This window comes from Girardinichthys multiradiatus, chromosome 21, assembly GCF_021462225.1.
Source record: "Girardinichthys multiradiatus isolate DD_20200921_A chromosome 21, DD_fGirMul_XY1, whole genome shotgun sequence".
NCBI lineage: Eukaryota > Metazoa > Chordata > Actinopteri > Cyprinodontiformes > Goodeidae > Girardinichthys > Girardinichthys multiradiatus.
In genome coordinates this window covers 21,782,652-21,801,639 of record NC_061813.1, presented here as the reverse complement: position 1 = coordinate 21,801,639, position 18,988 = coordinate 21,782,652, and the positions used below count along the sequence as shown (strand labels likewise).

The 18,988-nt window shown below is 38.1% G+C and overlaps 1 protein-coding gene across 2 annotated transcripts in view; it reads left to right on the top strand.

Moving 5' to 3' along the window:
• dok6 (docking protein 6) overlaps positions 1-18,988 on the top strand; it is a 90,767-nt gene that overhangs the window by 32,054 nt on the left and 39,725 nt on the right. For both annotated transcript variants that reach the window (XM_047350307.1, XM_047350306.1), the window contains exon 2: positions 9,463-9,570. In XM_047350307.1, the coding sequence (XP_047206263.1) occupies positions 9,463-9,570 (108 nt within the window). The remainder of the gene's footprint in view (positions 1-9,462; positions 9,571-18,988) is intronic.

The window sequence follows — 18,988 nt, the reverse complement described above, 5'->3', positions numbered from 1 at the left end:
GAAAGATAGGAAAGACGGTTAAAATCTCCATACCCCTCCGTTACAGAGCTGCAAGTATGAAAGGAACAGCATCTAGGGGTGACCAAGTCTACATAACAATTTCATGCCATCAACATGCAAGTAGGTTGTTTGGGAGTGATGCCTTTTCTCTCCTACCATCACAAACATAAAATCTTGAGTTTGCTAAGCTGTACTTGGACTTTATCTAGAACCATTTGCTTTGGTCAGATAAGACTAATATTGAGCTTTTTAGGCAACAAACATTCCAGGTGTGACAAGCAACTCAAGCCCAACAATAAATATGGTGGAGGATCTATGATCCTGTGAGGCTTTTCTTCGTTCAGAGACCCTGGGAACCTTGCTATGAGGCTTGGAACCAGTAAGTTTTTGAAGTACCAGAAAATATTAGATAAAGATCTCGTGGACACTACCAGTAAGGTGAAGATATATCAGAATCAGCTCTTTAAACAGGGAAATGATCCAGAACGTCTGACCAAATCAATATAGAAACTCTTGATCAGACAAACTAAACACAATCAAGCTGCAATCTTTTTTGATAAAATTCAGATTCAAAACATGAATGTTACACATAACAGAATGAATCCCATATCAACATGAAAAACATACATTTGTATTATAAATTATTATTGTTTAAAATGTTCAAATAAAAGAAACTAAATAAAATGATATTCAAACCCAGCATTTATACAGCCAACGTGTGATGGAGGAAATTGACGTGGTGTTTTACAACATATGCAGTTGTTTCAAAAAAACTGTGGCTGAATTCAGATTTATTACCAAATTGTCCTTGGGTAAGCTGCAGCCGTGAGAATTATATGTACAATAGAATAGAATTATCCTTCATTTTCCCTCAGTGTAGAAACTCAGGTGTACCAGCAACAAAGTGACAGGCAAAAGGAGGCCTGCTGATATACACACGGGAAATATATAAAAATAAAAATAAGAGACTGCACAATAAGGGCAAATTTATACCATAAGAAAATTGGCATATAAAAATTTTCAAAATGAGCATGTATATTTGTGCATAAAAAACAACCACAGACTATTTACAAGAAATGAAAAAAAATGTGTAAATAACAACAGGGATGTTAACACTTATTGAATTTCTTGGCAGCAGTGATGGTTATAAAGTCCAAAAGCTGCTGGGAGAAAGGACCTGCGATAACGCCCCTTTATGCACCTAGGATGCAGCAGTCTGTCACTGAAGGAACTCTCCAGTTCTGCAACAGCTTGTCCAACATTGTCCAACAGTGATGTTATTTTGGTAGAGGTCAATTGTCTCCCACCATCTACATGGAGTCATGGGGGGCATCCTAGGACATAGCTGGCCTTCCTAATGAGCCTAGCTAACTGCTTATACTCAGCTGTAGATAAGCTGCTGCTCCAATACACTATGCCATAGAAGATGGCTGATGCCACCATAATGTCTAAAAAGGTATTCAAAAGATCACAGCCACTGTAGCAAGTAGAGTCTGCTATGACCCTTCCTGTAAAAGGCACAAGTGTTGTGACTCCAGTCCAGTTTATTGTTCAGGTGAACACCCTCGTACCTTAAAGTGTGCATCATCTTTATGTTAGTTCCCTGGATGTTCACCAGTGACGATGATGTGGGTCTGCACCCAAATTCATTACAGGCTATTTGGTTTTCCCCGATTTCATCAGGAGGTCTTTCCATTGGCACCAGTCCAAAAAGTATTGTGTCCACTGTCACTGTCTCTTTGTCCTCACACACTGCAGGGGGCCATTGAGGTAGTTTTGTAGTATTAAATGTAATTTGTTTTAATGCCCTTATATACAAAAACATAAAACCTGTACAATATAAGATGAGAAATGTAACTGAGTGTTTTACCAAGTTTGGTATAATCAGCTCCAAACAAAGTACATCCAAAGCATTGGTATTATAATTTCTAATTTCGAGGTTATCATTAAACACAGCATGACTGCCTTATATGTTTTTATGTATTATCAAGCATTTTCACTGGAACAGAAAATTCAAGTTTCATATTAGTTCAGAGATACTTGTATTCTTTTGTTTATAATGGAAAAGTACCAACAGATTATTTACTACCAATAATGGTAATGTGCTAGCATTCTTATTTGAATGGAAATTAATTAGAAAAAAACATATTTTAATTAGAAGTAAATGTGATTAAGTCTTTACATACTTTACATTACATTAAATAACCAAAAATAAACAAAGCTAAGACAGCAGTAGGTATAGTTAGATCAGTAGTATTAGTTTAACTTTCCTATATTGGAACATCGGTTTACGAAATAACTTGACTGCTGGTTTTCAGTGTGAGTTAAACTAAATAATGTCTCTTCCTATCTAAAAGTGTGTGCTGCTGTGTTGAGTCACTTGCCAGGTCAAGTCAGCAAGCTTCACTGTACTGCCTTCCCATTATTTAATTATTTAATTTCCCTTTGGGATTAATAAAGTATTTTTGAATTGAATTGAATTGAATTACTCAGCAGGTCCATTCAGACATTCTACTTTTCCATATAATGCCAAAGTGGTTGCCTTGTAAACATTAATGTAGGTAAAGGTCCTTATATCTATTGAAATGTTTGATCTGTTATTGTGCAAAATGATATTCATAGTTGTGTTATTAAAGTAAAGCATTCCTCTCTCCTAAAAGTGGCTGAACTCTAGTGGTGTAACGAGATCCTGTATTACAAGATCTTATAAGATTAATAACATTTCCCAACTGACGTTTGGCTCGCAAACCATTATTCGGTCAATGTGAGCATGTGATTTAATCTTGTGAAAGTACATATAAGCTATTATTATTGACATCAGATCCGATTGTGAGTTTTTTGAATGTCACGCCATGTATCTGTGTTTGAAACTCTTATCATGAAGAAAGAAAAGAAGTAGTTTTTGAGTTGCCCTTGTGATAACTTGGACAGCTTCCAAACGACGCCTAAAGTCAGCATCTGATTTAAAGCATCAATGGTGCTCAACTAAATACTAAGTATTTTAGTCTTTAATGGGTTTCCTGTTCAGTATCCTACATATTTAGACAGGCCCACCTAGAACTGGATAACTCTCCAATACATGCAGTCAATCCTTCTTTTTCTTCCTCTTTATTTTAATTTCTGAAGCCTGTCTTACTGAAACACGTATCCTGCTGTGTTTTAGTTCAGGCAGTATCTTTATTCTGTTGATCAGGCTGGAAATTTTTGAGCTAATGACCTTCTCCAGGATGGCATACCTAGATAGAAAAAAACATCTACCATTTTCATCTCCATGTATCACAGGATCTCTTTAATTTCCCCATCTCACCCTTGTTTCGCCTTCTTGTTTGTCTTTCTACCTTCTGTACAGTAATGTTTTAATGGCTGTTTCACGTAGACTTTTTTCAGATTTTAGTTTGTGGTGCTTCCCTCTTCTCTGGCATCTGCAGTGCCACCTTTTTGAGAGTTTGGAATACAGCAACATAGATTTAGGTTTGGAAATTTATAGAGATTCTGTCAATGGAGTCTCAGAGTTTTATTCAACTCCACATAAACAGATAATTGCAAAATGAAGCAGCATATTGGAGTGAGTAGTAGTGTCCTAATGCTGCAACTCTTCCAAATATAAGAGGTTATTGTATAGTAAATAATACCAGTACAACAGAGAAATAGTAGGAGAAAAAAGATAACAGGAAACATACTCTTGTAACACAACAACAAACAGAATGAATTTAAACTTGTCTTTGCATGACTGACCATGAATATGCAGCACCCAATAACACCCTACCCTAACCTGTACAACCTGAATTAAACAGAGCTTTATTTATAGCAGTAGGATTTTTCAGAGCGTTTGAAAATTAATGGAGTTGCAGACTGTGAAAAGGGGATCACCTGGCCACCTTTGAATTTGCTCAATTGATCAAATTCAAAGGTTGCTTTGCTTTTTGTTGACACATTTTATCTGTCATTGTCATGGAAGTCGTGAACGCTGTGTGTGTTTATCCACAAGTATAAAACGATTGGTGGAGGCAGACATGTAACTGGAGCAAAAAACTCAAAGAAGGATTTAATCTGGTAGGCTTGTTTTCTCTCAGTCCCGATCGCCATTATTCTATTGTTTCTGTCTTGTACTGATAAATTGGCTTGCATAGCCAAACAGCGTGTTGTTCACCCTTGTGGCATCATGAGTCACACCAACCCAATAAAGAGTATACATTTTCCTCTGTGTAATTACAATCAGTGTAGAAGTGTCACTGAATAGGACCTAACCACCAGCTTGAGAATAGAGCTGCATTGACAAAGCACTTGCAACTGAGGAACAAGTAAAATTAAGTCCTTTCTATTCATACTCCCTTGTTCTTATTATGCAGAAGCTATCTCAACTTTTGTGCCGCTGTAGTGTTATTTAATCTGAGCGCTCCTTGGCTGAATTACTTTGCAGGCATCAAGCATTGCTTTGACTCCAGTCCCCAAAAGGGAATTGTGGCTAGTTTTAATTTGTTTTTTTTTTATGTTTTGAATGTAGATTTGGCCATTAGAGATTCATGTATGTGTGCTTCTATTAAATGAGCAGTTTTGGTGTTTTCTTAACAGAATCTAGATTAAAGACACATAGAAATAAGAGTTTCTTTAATTCTTTGGGGCAATAAATTTAAGTTGAGAAGAATTATTGGCAGTACATTATAAGAAAGTAGACAGTAAACTACAAGCCAGTTCTGTTATGTGCTGTTTATAATGGGCCCGTGCAAAACACCTAACTAGAATTGAGACCCATTAAGCCAGACCGATTTGGATCTAGGGATCCACTTCAGTCATTTACTGCAAAGTGCCAAGTTCAACTCAGTGGGCCTTTTATAGAGTACACCAGCTGGGTAAACAAATTAATCGTCCCACCATGGTTTCCCAGCACAACCATACAGCCCAGGGCAATCATACATCAGACAGAGTGATAGCGACTGTCTCCACCAGGAAATAGAAGGCTTCTACTATTAGAGATAGGCAACCACAGAGGCTGGTCAGTGGCATTCATACTTATTCTGCCTCTCAAGTGTGCTGTTCTGGTTCAGTTGGCTGTGGGAATAATAAAATGGAACAGCTTAACATATGACTGTCTACAGAGTTCTGTACGTTGATCTGTGCCTAAGGATGGTGTTACAGTATCAAATTAAAAGGTTTCGAGATTAACATGAATGTGAATGTATTAAAGCACAAAAAGGCATTTAGTTAGCTTGGGATAATATAAAATAGATTTTATGGTAACCTTAAGCTAAAAAGGTTATCTACAGGAACTATTTGCTGGAGATAACCGAAATGCAGCTTATAATACTGTTATTATTGCAACTAGGGAGCCTCAGGTAAACGTATTTAGCCAGATTATCTGCCCTTTAGTAGGCTGTTGATTTTACCGACAGACATTGACTGTTAAAGTTTAAGTAAGTATCTTATTTATAAAATCTTTACTTAAAAAGTGCATTTTAATATAAAAATCACAAGAGGCTTCACAGCAACATAGATCATTAAGGACACCAAGATAAATTCTACTCATTGTCGTCCGCTTATCTTCGAACAGGTCCCGAGGGCAGCATTCTCAGCAGAGACACCCAGATTTCCCTTACCCCAGACACATCTCCTCCAGCTCTTGCAGGGCCTGGTGGTGACATACCGCCAACGTAGATCAGAAATTTATTAAGGTGTGTCCCCATGCATCCATTTAAAAGTCCAATCCAGAACTATACACTCATTCTGTGTTGAACAGGGAGCCAGTGCAGCGTGATCAATAAAGGTGGGAAAATGGGAACGCTTGGAGAATCTAGCTAGAAGCCTTAAAGTTGCATTTTGGACAAGTTGCAGATGATCCATATAAGTTTTACTGAGGCAAGTAAAAGTAGAATTACAATAATATTACTGTATGGTAGTACAGTAAATAAAAGTAAGTAAATAAAAATATGAATAACTATCTCCATCTGGGCATTGGATATAACTGCGTTCAGTTTACTAATATTACCTGACTGAGAAAAAAGAAACAGGAAAGGACAACTCTTTTGACATATGGTTCAAACTGTATTTTTCTTTAGAGGTCAGCCCCAAATGTTTAAAAGTGTCCAACAATCTGTGAGACGAAGTGATCTGGGGCACAAATAAGATATCTCTGTTTTCTCTATGTTCAACTAGAGAAAATTGGATTTTATACTCCTCAAACTGTTAGGACTATAGGACTAAGCTTTTGAGGAACTCAGGGGTATAAATTAATAAAAGACAGATGATCATCAGCAAAGCAGTGATGGGAGATATCACTGAGTGAAAAACATGATATCAAGAAAGCAACTAAAGCAGAAATAAAACAGGGTCAAGGACAGAATCTTTATGCTTACGAGGAACCAATGATGAGGAAAAGTTTGATTTTGCAACAGAAATCATAAATGATAAATATGAAGTGACCCAATCTGGAGCCTTTCCAATATTTTAGTGTCTGAAGTAACTCTAAATTATGCACAGTGTCAAAAGCTGAACTTAAATTCAGGGCCAGTAAGACTGCAGATTCTTTAATTTTCATGTTAACTTAAAACAAACTCTGCTGATAAGTTTTAAAATGGCTAAGATTTTTACTAAAGGAAAAGTGAAAGTGGTCTCCTCTCCTCTCCTTCCTCCTCATACACAGCTGACTGACAGCTTTCAGCAACAGGCATAGGGGGACCAGCATCTCTTTTTCCTCCCATCCCTGACTGCAGCACCTCATTGAAAATAATTCTAAGAATGGTGTGATGCAAAAAATGTTGCCCTTTTGAAACCAGGACTGGTTTAAACTGCAGTGTACCTTGAAATTGGTGGTCGACCCATTTCCAGCGTTGAGTGTCCTATTTACGGTTTGATCTTGAAGTAGACCTACAAACGGTACACAAACCTGCAATGTTGTCAGCCATATTGAGAATATGGACCAGACTAGTCTTGTAATTACTAAAGTACAGCAATCTTCAGGGTCAGAGGGGCAGCTGGGGGACCATCTATTGATGTGTGCGTGTTTCTGTGCATGACTGCACTTTACATCATAACAGACAGAAACAGCGGTTGCAGCAGAGCGTCTAAAAATGGAAAGCCATTAGCTCAGGTTCAAACTAAGTTATAAAGTTGTTACGCTTGTACAAAGTGCATTTTCTCCAAAGCTCTCAGGTTTAAATTGCCTATTTTGAAACACTTTGAACATTTAAACACAGATTTCTAGCCTTTAGACAATACCTATATCTGTTTTTTTTCCCTCCAGTATAGAAAGCAGAGTCTAATTTATGAAGTTTTAAAGCCATATTTGCCTGAAAATAAATGAACCCCATGCATTGTTGCACTGAATGAAAGTAAATACAGATCTGAATAAAGATTAAACCCAGCATATTAATTTATAGCAATATTAATATTAAAACATAACACTACATTCCCACAAAACAGAGCAAAAAATAAATAAATATGAAGAATGTCCTTATTTTGTGTTCAAAGGGATTTTGACAATTCTTTTCCAGTCTAAAACTGCTGTCAGAACTTGCCACTGTGTAGCAGCAAAAGCCCCAGAGCGGCACAGAAAAGCCTTAAAAACACCTTTTCTGAATCACCTTCTCTGTGTGTCAGGTTAGAGATGTTTTGGTTATTTCATCCTTGTTTTGAAGAGGTGGGTGCTCTGCAGGGAAAAGGTTATGCCATGTCTGTGCACCAGTCAGGCTCCAGCAACATGTTAGCCCTTAATCTTGTGACAGCTGGAGGTTTGTTGTCTTTCGTTTCCAGTCAGCTTCAATTAAATTTGATCAGGACTGTTTCTCTGAAGCAGGGTTAGAGAGTTTAAAATAAGATTTAGTAGTACTACTGTTGAGCTTAATTATGTCATTTATCACAGCCTTACAAATGTCAACTTTTAAACATGAGTTGCGTAATGAAGGGGCATTTGGCAGTGTATGGAATTATGCACGGCTCTTGTATTTCAGCTTGTTCTATAGTTCTATACACAATTTATGCTCAAAATGGGAAAATAAAATAAGTTTCCTGCAAAACAACCCCCCACAAGGGCATTTTGCAGAGTCCTTGTGTGTTAACTTTTCACACTACTGCAATGATAACACTGGATTCAGCTCATGTTAACTGGATATATATATAATATTTGCAGAAGAAAACAAGCAACATAGAGCCATATTGTACTATGCAGTGGGCAGGCAGCAGTTTTTAGACAATGCATAGTGTCAACCTAATAAGTTAGGTGCGGGATTGGCCAATAAGGATTAGTGGTTAACACCAGTTATTATTATATATTTTACGTCAAAAACATTTAAACCACTCTAAAGCAGAAATGAAATATACTTTATTATCCTTTACTAGGGAAATAAATGCGTAACAGCAGCAACCGAGTAAGATAATTTAAAAAAATTACAAACTGTGCTCTCTATAGTTGTGTAAAAATAACAAGACCATTTAGAAGCATATGGAAAACTATACAAATAACAGTATGGATGTAAATAACCTCCTGAGTTTGTCGGGACCAGTGATGAGGAATGGCTTCTAGGTATGAGGTTGTATGGAGTACTACTGATCAGTTAAGTCTGAGTGCTGTAATATTACTGAGGATCTATGAAGGGGAAACCAAGCTCCCTGATACTCATTGTAGATGAATAAGAAGAACAATCTTAGTTTTACATGTATTGACATTGCAAAGCAATCCAAAGTATGTTACAACACATGTTGTAGATCATTACAGATGATCCTTAGTTAAAAATCTGATGTAGGACTATATGACGAAAACATGTAACTGCATTTTAGTGCTGAATATTGCAATGACGATATTTGTTGCAATTAGCCCAAATTTCCCTCATTTTTTTTCCAGCATCACAATGTTTCCACCACTGTTGTAAGATTCAGCATCTTGACCACAAAAACCTGGGTATGATGTTGGCCTTAAAGGAAGCGAAGGTCCATTTCAACTGCTCAAATAGTTTTTAGATACTCATTGTAATTGAATGACACTTAGAATCTAATAAATGAACAAATATTAAATCCAAGTAGTTCTTTGACATTGCAACATCGCATATGTTGGTATTGCAATGATGACTGCAATTGGATATGTTGCTATTCTGATGCAAAATTTACTGTCAAGGATACAAACACGACTTTAGGACTTGAGAATGATACACTGCAAAAACGTATTTGAAGCTTTTAATTGATGTGACATCATTGTTTCATTTCTTTTTAAAAATATGACATTTCCTACAAACAGTTTAAGCATTTATGTAGTAGAAAAATGAGTATGATCTGTTGTGTCTGAGCTTAACTATTTATATATTTAACTATTTGTATATTTAAATTAAAATGGACATATACATTATTTCTTCAAGGTTAACCTCTGGGGATGTTTAGCCTAATTATTATTTTTTTTTGTTTTCATTTACCAGTATTCATTGCTTCTTTCCAGACAGGCTGTATTTGTGTAACTGTGTTGATGTTATTCTTTGCCAGATCTTCAGGAGGTGTTGGCTGGTATTTAAAAAGGCTTCAAGTAAAGGACCCAGGCGGTTAGAAAAGTATCCAGATGAAAAGGCAGCCTACTTTAGGACTTTCCACAAGGTAAGTGCATCATCAACTTCTTGAGCATTTTATTGATTTATTCCATTTCTAATTGACACTTTTTCTTCCTTATTGTTTTTCTAAAACCCCTGTCAAACTGGTCTTTGCATTTCACTGGCGCATGCAGCTTTAAGTAAATCACTCTCCAGCATAACGTTTTTTGCCCATGTCTTATTTAAAAGTTGCATCAATAACACAGTGGGAAAAAAAATAAAACAAGACTGTAACATCTCATAATGTGTTTAATGTGTCCACATTCAGACCCAGGTAATACACATTTTACTAGGACATTGTACTGACTGCCACTCATTTATGTACGCTAAACTCAACCCAAGTCTTATCTGTTTCCAGTGCATACTTAAAAAATAGTGAGCATGCTTAATAAATAATTTTTACATCATTATCTCAATATTATAAAGCTTGTTTTGTAGTATAAGTGATTTATTGATGTAAATTTAAGTGCTTCTGTTGATTTAAAAAATTACAATATTATTATTTAGTTTCTTTTTTTGTGGTTACTAGGAATTTTAAAATCACATTTTGTAGAGGAACCAAGCACCAGTGCAAATCTTTTTCTCCTTGGCCCTGGAAAGACACTACCAACAATGTGTCTGGTTCAGGAGTTGTTTAACACAAGTGATGCACCAGATGTAGCCCATGTTCTGGGCACAACTGTGTGTGGTGGCTCTTGAAGCACTGACTCCAGCTATAGCCCACATAGTGATAGTCACTCCTAAACTCCTGAATAGGCTCTGCTTAACAGTTTTCTCAAAGCTCCCGTTATCCGTGTTGCTTGTGCACCTTTATTAAGCCAGACTTTTTCCTTCCACACAGCTTTCCATTATATGCTTGGTTATAGCATTCTGTGAATAGCCAGATTCTTTTGGAAGATATCAAAATCTGTCTGCTGGGTAACTGTCAAGTCAGCAGTACTCCTGGTGATTTTGTAGGCCACAGCATAACGTTTCTGTAATACAATATTTTTTTAATTGATCCTTTGTAATATCCAACATTGTGGGGTTTCTGGGTTTTTATTAGCTCTAAAGTGATAATTAATTGGAACAGAAATAAACCCTTGAAAATGTTTAATGGCTACAATATGAGTTTCACTTTTTGAATGAAACTGTTAAAATGTATGTTCTCTATGATATTCTAATGTACTACAATGCACTTATACTTAAGTTAGTATTTCAAAAAGATATTTTTTTTAACTTTTTTTGTACTAATATGGCTATTAGTTTTACATGAGACTATTAAAATTTGTATTATCAATTCATAATAAATTTTTTTACATGTATTTTGGTGCAAACAAATGTATCTAATCCAAATGTACTAGATCAAAAAGAACACAGACAAGAAAGAAAGTATGCTTAAATATATAAATATATATATTTTTTATTTTTACATCAATAACACGATAAAACTTTTTGTTCTGATAATTGTTTATTTATGTGAAAATATTGGGATAATAATGCTACTTTTCTTGAGAAAGGGTTGCTATAGTAGCACATTTACAAATTTCCATATTATGAGACAAAACAGGCTTGGTTATCTAAAATAAATGTGTACCCAACTGATAATATGAGGAAAAAGCACATCACAATTAATAACTTCACACATGGCCCTTAACCTCTTAATGGCTCAAGAAATTAATCAGCCAAAAGGATCAGTTGTATCTTTAACAACTTTACTATGAAGTTTGTCTTAGACATTGAATAATAAGCAAATAAAACACGACGTCAATCATGCTGTCTAAAGTTATATGCTTCTTTATTGATAGTTATTAAATGATGTGCAAGCCGTACTTTATTGAACTTAGACTTTCAGATCTACAGTTTTGTTTTGAGTGGTGGAGTCTGTTATGCTGATGATGCGGATGTGTGTCATCCATTTGATAATCAGGAAGCTGCCTAATGTAGCAATTACATAACCATGAAATTAGGGATTGATTTCTACAAACTATTATTTTTTTTATTTTGATTTTGAAAAGCCCTGACTTTCTGTCCATTGCTGTCATTAGATAACCATCTCTATTTGAGTCTAAGTTAATGTTACCAGTATCTGTTTCCCTGCAGCTCACTGTGGGTACAGGTGGTACTAATAGGATGCCGGATGTTAATGCTTGTCTTTCCACTCCGTCTTCTCAAGTACAGAAAACTCCTCAGGCAGCTGCCTCTGGCAACAGTCTAAATGCCTCTGACATAGACATGCAGAGAATAATTAGCAGGCAACGGCCAAGAGTTTCATTTTGCAATTTGGCAAACTGCTGAAATTAATTAGCCTCGAGTGATAACATCGGCTGAGACCTCCTTGCCAACAAATGAATAGCATTTGAGCTTAAGATTTGTTATCTTTGAAAAACAGAAACAAGACATCCTGTTTCTTAGAGTTTAGCTAAATCTTCTATTAGTTGATCAACATGTTATATATATATATATATGTATATATATATAGAGAGAGAGATTTAATTTCAGTATCAACAGCATACATTTAATGACCATTGAGTCTTATACTTTCCTTCACCCATTAGTAATTTAGGTACCATGTCTTTATGTATTATGTAATGTATATTTTAGGCTCCACTGTTTGTTTTTAAGATTTTACACAGCCTTGCCCTGCCTTACTCATCCGAGCACCACTACACTCCCATTGGGTCACTTAGGTTCGCTGACTAGCTGGTCATTCCCAGTTCCAAGTGGAACCTTAGAGGCGATGTTTGTATTGTGTTTTTTAAGTTATTTACATTGTTGTGTGTTTAGCTTTGCTATTTTATTTTATGTTTATTTTCCCCGATGTTCAGCACTTTTAGCTGTGGTTGGTGTTAAAGCACTTTATAAATAAAGTGATAATGATGTAGAAATTGTCTACCAAAACCAGTGGTTGATATGGTTTGTGACTTCTTTTATTTTGAACACAAGTGTGTTTCATGAAGCACTAAGCTGTTTCAAGCATGTGATAGGATTCCCGTTTTCATCTTTGCATTATAAATTCTGTCCACTGGTCTCAGATGATGAAGTTAATGATCTATTGAGGTGCATTTTGCATCTTTATCTTGTCCTTTGGGCCTTTTCCCTCTCTTTGGAAAATAGTAATCCTCCATATAATATCTCTCCCCACACTTCCTAAGCCCCTTTAAATGCACCAATTATGATTCATTATCCCGGTAAGTGGAGATGGTTTTAAAGGAGCAGCACCATGAACAATGGTTTATCCTAATGAGAGGAGATAAGTGAAGATAATAGAGGACTGCAAAGGAAACTTTGTGGCTGTAGTTCAAGGCAATTTAGTTTTTTCTGCTTTCTTGTGATAATAAGGCAAATTGGTGATGTTTTCTTTCAGTAGTTTTATCTGTATCTATCTAATGATGCAGGCACCAGATTGATATTTTGATCCACTCTGTTAGCACCATTTGCTGCCATACTATCAGTCATGTATTGCGAATTAGGCATATTCTTGCCTACTACATCATGCTGTCACGTAAGGCAACCTGTGTGGCTGTAAACCGCCCAGCTCTGAGGCGTCGCATACACACAGCGCGTGTAGTGAGCGATGGGCGTGCGCATGCACTGCTGCACCTGGTAATGCATTGCCACCAAGATCTAGAAAGGTCGCATTTGAGGGCTTCATTCAGTGCTGCAGTGCGCTAGGTGGGAAATAGACTGCACTGGTGGCTGATTTACACAATCAACACAAAGGGGATTCGATTTTTTTTCCCATTCACATTTTTCTTTCTTATTTTCTTCTATATCTCACCCAGTTTTACTCTGTTTCTTCCTCCTTCTGTAACGTTCTCTGTCTGCAGACCACTGATCCATGCTGTCAGAAAAGTCCTGCATATTTTTGGAAATATTTTTTGCTTCCTGAAGAGTTGTTTTTGAGGCATGCTGCATTTGTTGTGCTCTTTTGAGCTCTGGTTTGAGGCACCTAATGCAAAATGTCAAACTGTAGTGGAGCACCTGTGGGTAGATTATCTGCATATTTGTGCTATTGAGCAGTATACAATAAGGCATAATCAGGTTGAGTCATATATTGACTGGTTTAGGTCCTATATGAATAGTAACATAGTTGAAGAGCAATGTCTTTCAGTTTTGCAGACCTATTGATGATCCCTGGAGGCTCAACTCTACATAACATGTTAATGATTATACAGAAAAATGCAAAAATATTTCCACACCACTATAGTGGCACATTTAGTTACCTGGTGATGGCAACTTGGTAAAATGATATAAAGTTACCACAGAAACAAGATTCATAAGGTTTAACAAAGGCTCATATTCAAGTTGTAATTTAAATGAGCTGAAGATATATTTTTTTAAGTTTTACTGTTTTCTTTTCTTGCGTAGTTACATATTTCTAGATATACAGCAAATATTGTCTTATTCCGTTATTCTTCTAAGCTGTTATTACCTTGGTCTTCCGATCTTAATTGGTTTATACCTTCCTCACACTATTGCGTATCTCACGTCAAGTCAAATGTAGCTATATAGCACAATTTAAAATTAACACAGTTGACCAATTCATAAAATAAAACTGACATCACACAGAGAAAAAGCATCAGTCTGGGCAGATTTACAAGCCAGTGGACCAAAACGGGATTTTTAAACAAGATTTTATAATGTCTAAGGAGAGGTCAAGTGCAATTTATTCCATGGTTTTGGAGCAGGTACTGCAAATGTCTAGTCACCTTTATGCTTCAACCTGGGGACATGAACCAATTATTCCACAGACTTCGGTGGCCTATTTTGGAGTACGTTGAGTGAAAGGATCCCCGAGGTGACCATTTAAAGATTTTAAAATGAACAATGAAATCTTTAAATCTACTCCGAAATGCAGAGGCAGCCAGTGCATTGAAGCTAGAATGTTAGTAAAGGTCTTGTTTGTGTGTGCTAGTTGTGTTGTAGCATTTTGGACCAATTGCAGCTGACCAATTTGTAACAGTTCAATGCCAGCTAAAGACTATTGCAGTAGTTTAGGCAGGTTAAGATAAAGGCATGCATGCTGTTTTTAAAGTCACTACAACAAAGAAATGACTTCACTTTACAACTCACAGGTTTCTAACAAAGGGACTTGTATAATTTTCTAAAAGCATAGGGTTTTTAAAGTAGGAAGTCGCTAAATTTAAGACCTTTGTTTAGTCAACAGTTAGTTTTAGAAGACAGTGATGCACACCTTAAAATTTTTTAAACACGGTGAGAGGTCTTCCAAATGACTCCTTGCGTCACGCTTTGTTGGTACGTAAGCTTGTGTGTCATCACATCGCAATGAAATGTGTTGCCATGCTTTTTAATAACTGAACACAAATGGAGCATATCGTGGGCAAATCGCACAGGTCCAAGAATTGATCTTTGAGGGGCGCCACACAAAAGATGAGAATTAAGGAAGAGAAATAAGGATACTACAGATTACCATATCAAAACCAGCACTGAGGTCTAAAAACATTAATATTGCAGAATCCACAGCAAAAAAATCAAATGTAATTTAAGCATTTAAAAGTGCCCTCTCACTGCTATGATGTAACTGCCTTGCCTTGCTGCCTTTTCTAGAGCATGAAGATATGCAGCTTTAAGTGAATACAATTCCTAAATTCCTAAATCAATACATTTCATACTATGGCATATTAATTTTGGTCTCCAGATAAACCAGGCTACCACACATTTCTGTCAAAAATTGATATAAGCATTATGATTCAGAAACAACCCATACACCATGCATATGTACCACCGCTACAGAAATGATGTAGCAGTGCCCTTAAGACAAAATTACTTGATCTGATGCTGCACTGTGTAGACTCAGCATACTAAATGCATTAAGTGGCTGACACTGCTTTTAAGCTGGCCCAGTCTTGTGAGAAAATTAGCCAATATTTATTTGACCACTAGCGGGCACTCATAGAGCATATAGAGCATCGAACTTTCAGCCCCAGATGGTTAGGTAATCATTAAGGATGAAGAATGAAAAGTGGCAGCAAAACTAACCTACTCTGTTCTTATGCACTAGCACTACTGATACTAAAACAAACTCAATATATGCCCCTCGGTAGCATAATTAATGATACACATACATAACATGCATGACAAGAGTTAATGTTATACAAACTTTTCTTAATTTCTTCATGTTCGCAGCCATGTTAAGTGTTTTTAGATATGCAAACATACATGGCAAGTTAGGAAACATTATGGCAGCATCTTTAGAGACAAGTAATATGAGTGTGTATTTGTGGCTTCTAAAGCATGGTACATAAGTTTAGTTCTCTGTTGCAGAAATCGCACCCCTCATGATTATAATGAAACCCATGTTTTATATTAATCACATTCTCTTTATCTACTTCTTTGCTTAATGTATCTTATAAACAGACCAGTGAAAATGTTCATTTCTATGCATTTTTCAAAAAGTTCCGGGATCTAGCCTGGTGTTGTTTTTTTTTTGTCAACACAGCTGACATTGAAATCCCACAGCCCCAAAAAACCTAGTAGGATGGTGCTGCGCAACATTATTCATTCTGGAGGTTATCCAAGAGACGTAGTAACCCTGGACAGATCACCGGTCCATCACAGGCCCTACACAGTCACAGGAGACACATTCTGAAAGTCACTCGTAAGGTTGGTTTAGAAGTGCCAGTTCACCTGACATGCATGTTTCTGGACTCTAGGTGAAAGCTGAAGAACTCATGCAGACATAGAGACAACTTAATCATGACTTCAGAGTTTATTAGTTGCGTATTAGTCATTTAAAAATATTTGCTCCTTCTGTTCACATGTTTACAACAGAAAATTATTGTGAAGGATTTCTAGGAGCCTAAAAACTCACAGTTTTACTCTTGCTTTGAGGTAGGAATGAGACCATTAAATGTACAAGAAATGGCAATAAAAGCATGTGTGAGCAACTCTTTAATTACAGTCATTAACCATCAAAAATACTATACGTGTGTTGTACAAGATTGAAAACTTAAAAAAAGAATAATAATTTAAACATGGAAAATAGAATGCTAAAGAACAGGAATTAGTGGATCAAACGCAGGAAATATTTACTCAAACGTACGACTTGCTAAATATCTAATGCTACTGCTGATTTGTTTAGTTTATTCATCATCCTTTAAACTGCGATTGACCAGACTTTAAGTAAAATACAAAGAGCTTAATTTGGTCTTTATCACAATGCATAAGGAGTTTGGATTGAATAAAGATTTAAAATGGTATTAAATCTCAAGGTGATAATTGCAATACCTTACTCATCCAAACAACAGTCTGGGGAATCCAAATGGATGTTTTAACCACAGTTTAAACCATCTGACCCAAACTGTCACCTTTACATGAAACTAAATGGGTCAGGTTGTTCAGGAATAACTCCGAAACCACCAAACCCTCAATCCTGCCAGGAACTGAAAACTACTAGAACATTAATGTTCATAATGAAATTAACGAACTCCCCAAATATAGACAGTTTATAAAATGTCCGACCAGAGAGGACAACATTCTGGATCACTGTTGCACCACCATCAGAGACGCTTATCACGCTGTCCCACGTGCTGCACTGGGCCAATCCGACCACATCATGGTCCACTTGTTTCTTGCATACAGGCAGAAATTAAAGCTCTGCAAACCTGTTGTGAGGACGTCAAGGAAGTGGAGCAGTGAGGCTGTGGAGAATCTCCAGGCGTGTTTAGGCTGTACAGACTGGGATGTGTTCAGGACTACTACCAACAGGCTGGACGAGTACACAGAGGCTGTGACTTCCTACATCAGTTTCTATGAGGACAGCAGTGTACCATCATGCACCAGGGTGAGTTACAACAACGACAAACTCTGGTTCACAGCCAAACTCAGAAGGTTAAGACTGGATAAGGAAGAGGTCTTCAGGAGTGGAGACAAAGACATATACAGAGAGACGAAGTACAAGTTTGGCAAGGCAGTGAAAGAGGCTAAACGACTGTACTCTGAGAAGCTCCAAAACCAGTTCTCAGCCAACGACTCTGCGTCTGTGTGGAAAGGGCTCAGGCAGATCACCAACAACAAGCCGAAAGCCCCCCACTCCATCAACGGCCAACGCCTCGCCAACGACCTGAACGAGTTCTACTGCCGCTTTGAAAGACAAAGTGACAGTCCTGCAACCATCCCCCACGACACCCCCCAACACCTGCAGCCACAATCCACCAACCCCACCTCCCCAACCTCAAGAGGGGCCTTGGCACCTCCAACCCCCACCCTGAAGTTCCCCCCCACCAGCCCCCTACCCACGCCGGGGACGGCTCTTTCCATCCAGCAGAGGGACGTCAACAAACTCTTCAGGAGACAGAACCCCCGGAAAGCTGCTGGACCGGATTCTGTCTAACCAGCCAGCCTGAAGCACTGCGCTGATCAGCTGTCTCCAGTCTTCACAGACATTTTTAACACCTCACTGGAGACATGTCATGTGCCAGCCTGCTTCAAGTCCTCCACCATCGGCCCTGTTCCCAAGAAGCCAAGGACCACAGGACTTAATGACTTCAGACCCGTCGCCCTGACCTCTGTGGTGATGAAGTCCTTTGAGCGCCTTGTGCTCTCACACCTAAAAGACATCACCGACCCCCTCCTGGACCCCCTGCAGTTTGCCTACAGAGCCAACAGGTCTGTAGATGATGCAGTCAACCTTGCCCTTCACTTCATCCTCCAGCAACTGGACTCCACAGGAACCTATGCCAGGATCCTGTTTGTGAATTTCAACTCTGCCTTCAACACCATCGTCCCAGCTCTGCTCCAGGAGAAGCTCTCCCAGCTGAGTGTGCCCGACTCCACCTGCAGGTGGATCACTGACTTCCTGTCTGACAGGAAGCAGCGCGTGAGGCTGGGGAAGCACGTCTCTGATTCCTTGACCATCAGCACCGGTTCCCCCCAAGGCTGTGTTCTCTCTCCTCTGCTCTTCTCACTGTATACCAACAGCTGCACCTCCAGTCACCAGTCTGTCAAGCTTCTTAAGTTTGCGGACGACATCACTCTGATCGGACTCATCTCTAATGGTGACGAGTCCACGTACAGATGGGAGGTGGACCATCTGTTGGACTGGTGCAGCCAGAACAACCTTGAGCTCAACGCTCTAAAGACAGTGGAGATGGTTGTGGACTTCAGGCAGAACCCAGCCCCACCTGCCCCCATCACCCTCTGTGACTCCACAATTGACACTGTGGAATCTTTCCGCTTCCTGGGAACCATCATCTCCCGGGACCTCAAGTGGGAGCCAAACATCAGCTCCCTCATCAAGAAAGCCCAGCAGAGGATGTTCTTCCTGCGGCAGCTGAAGAAATTCAACCTGCCAAAGACTATGATGGTGCACTTCTACACAGCCATCATTGAGTCCATCCTCACCTCCTCCATCACCATCTGGTACGCCGCTGCTACAGCCAAGGATAAGGGCAGGCTGCAGCGTGTCATTCGGTCTGCTGAGA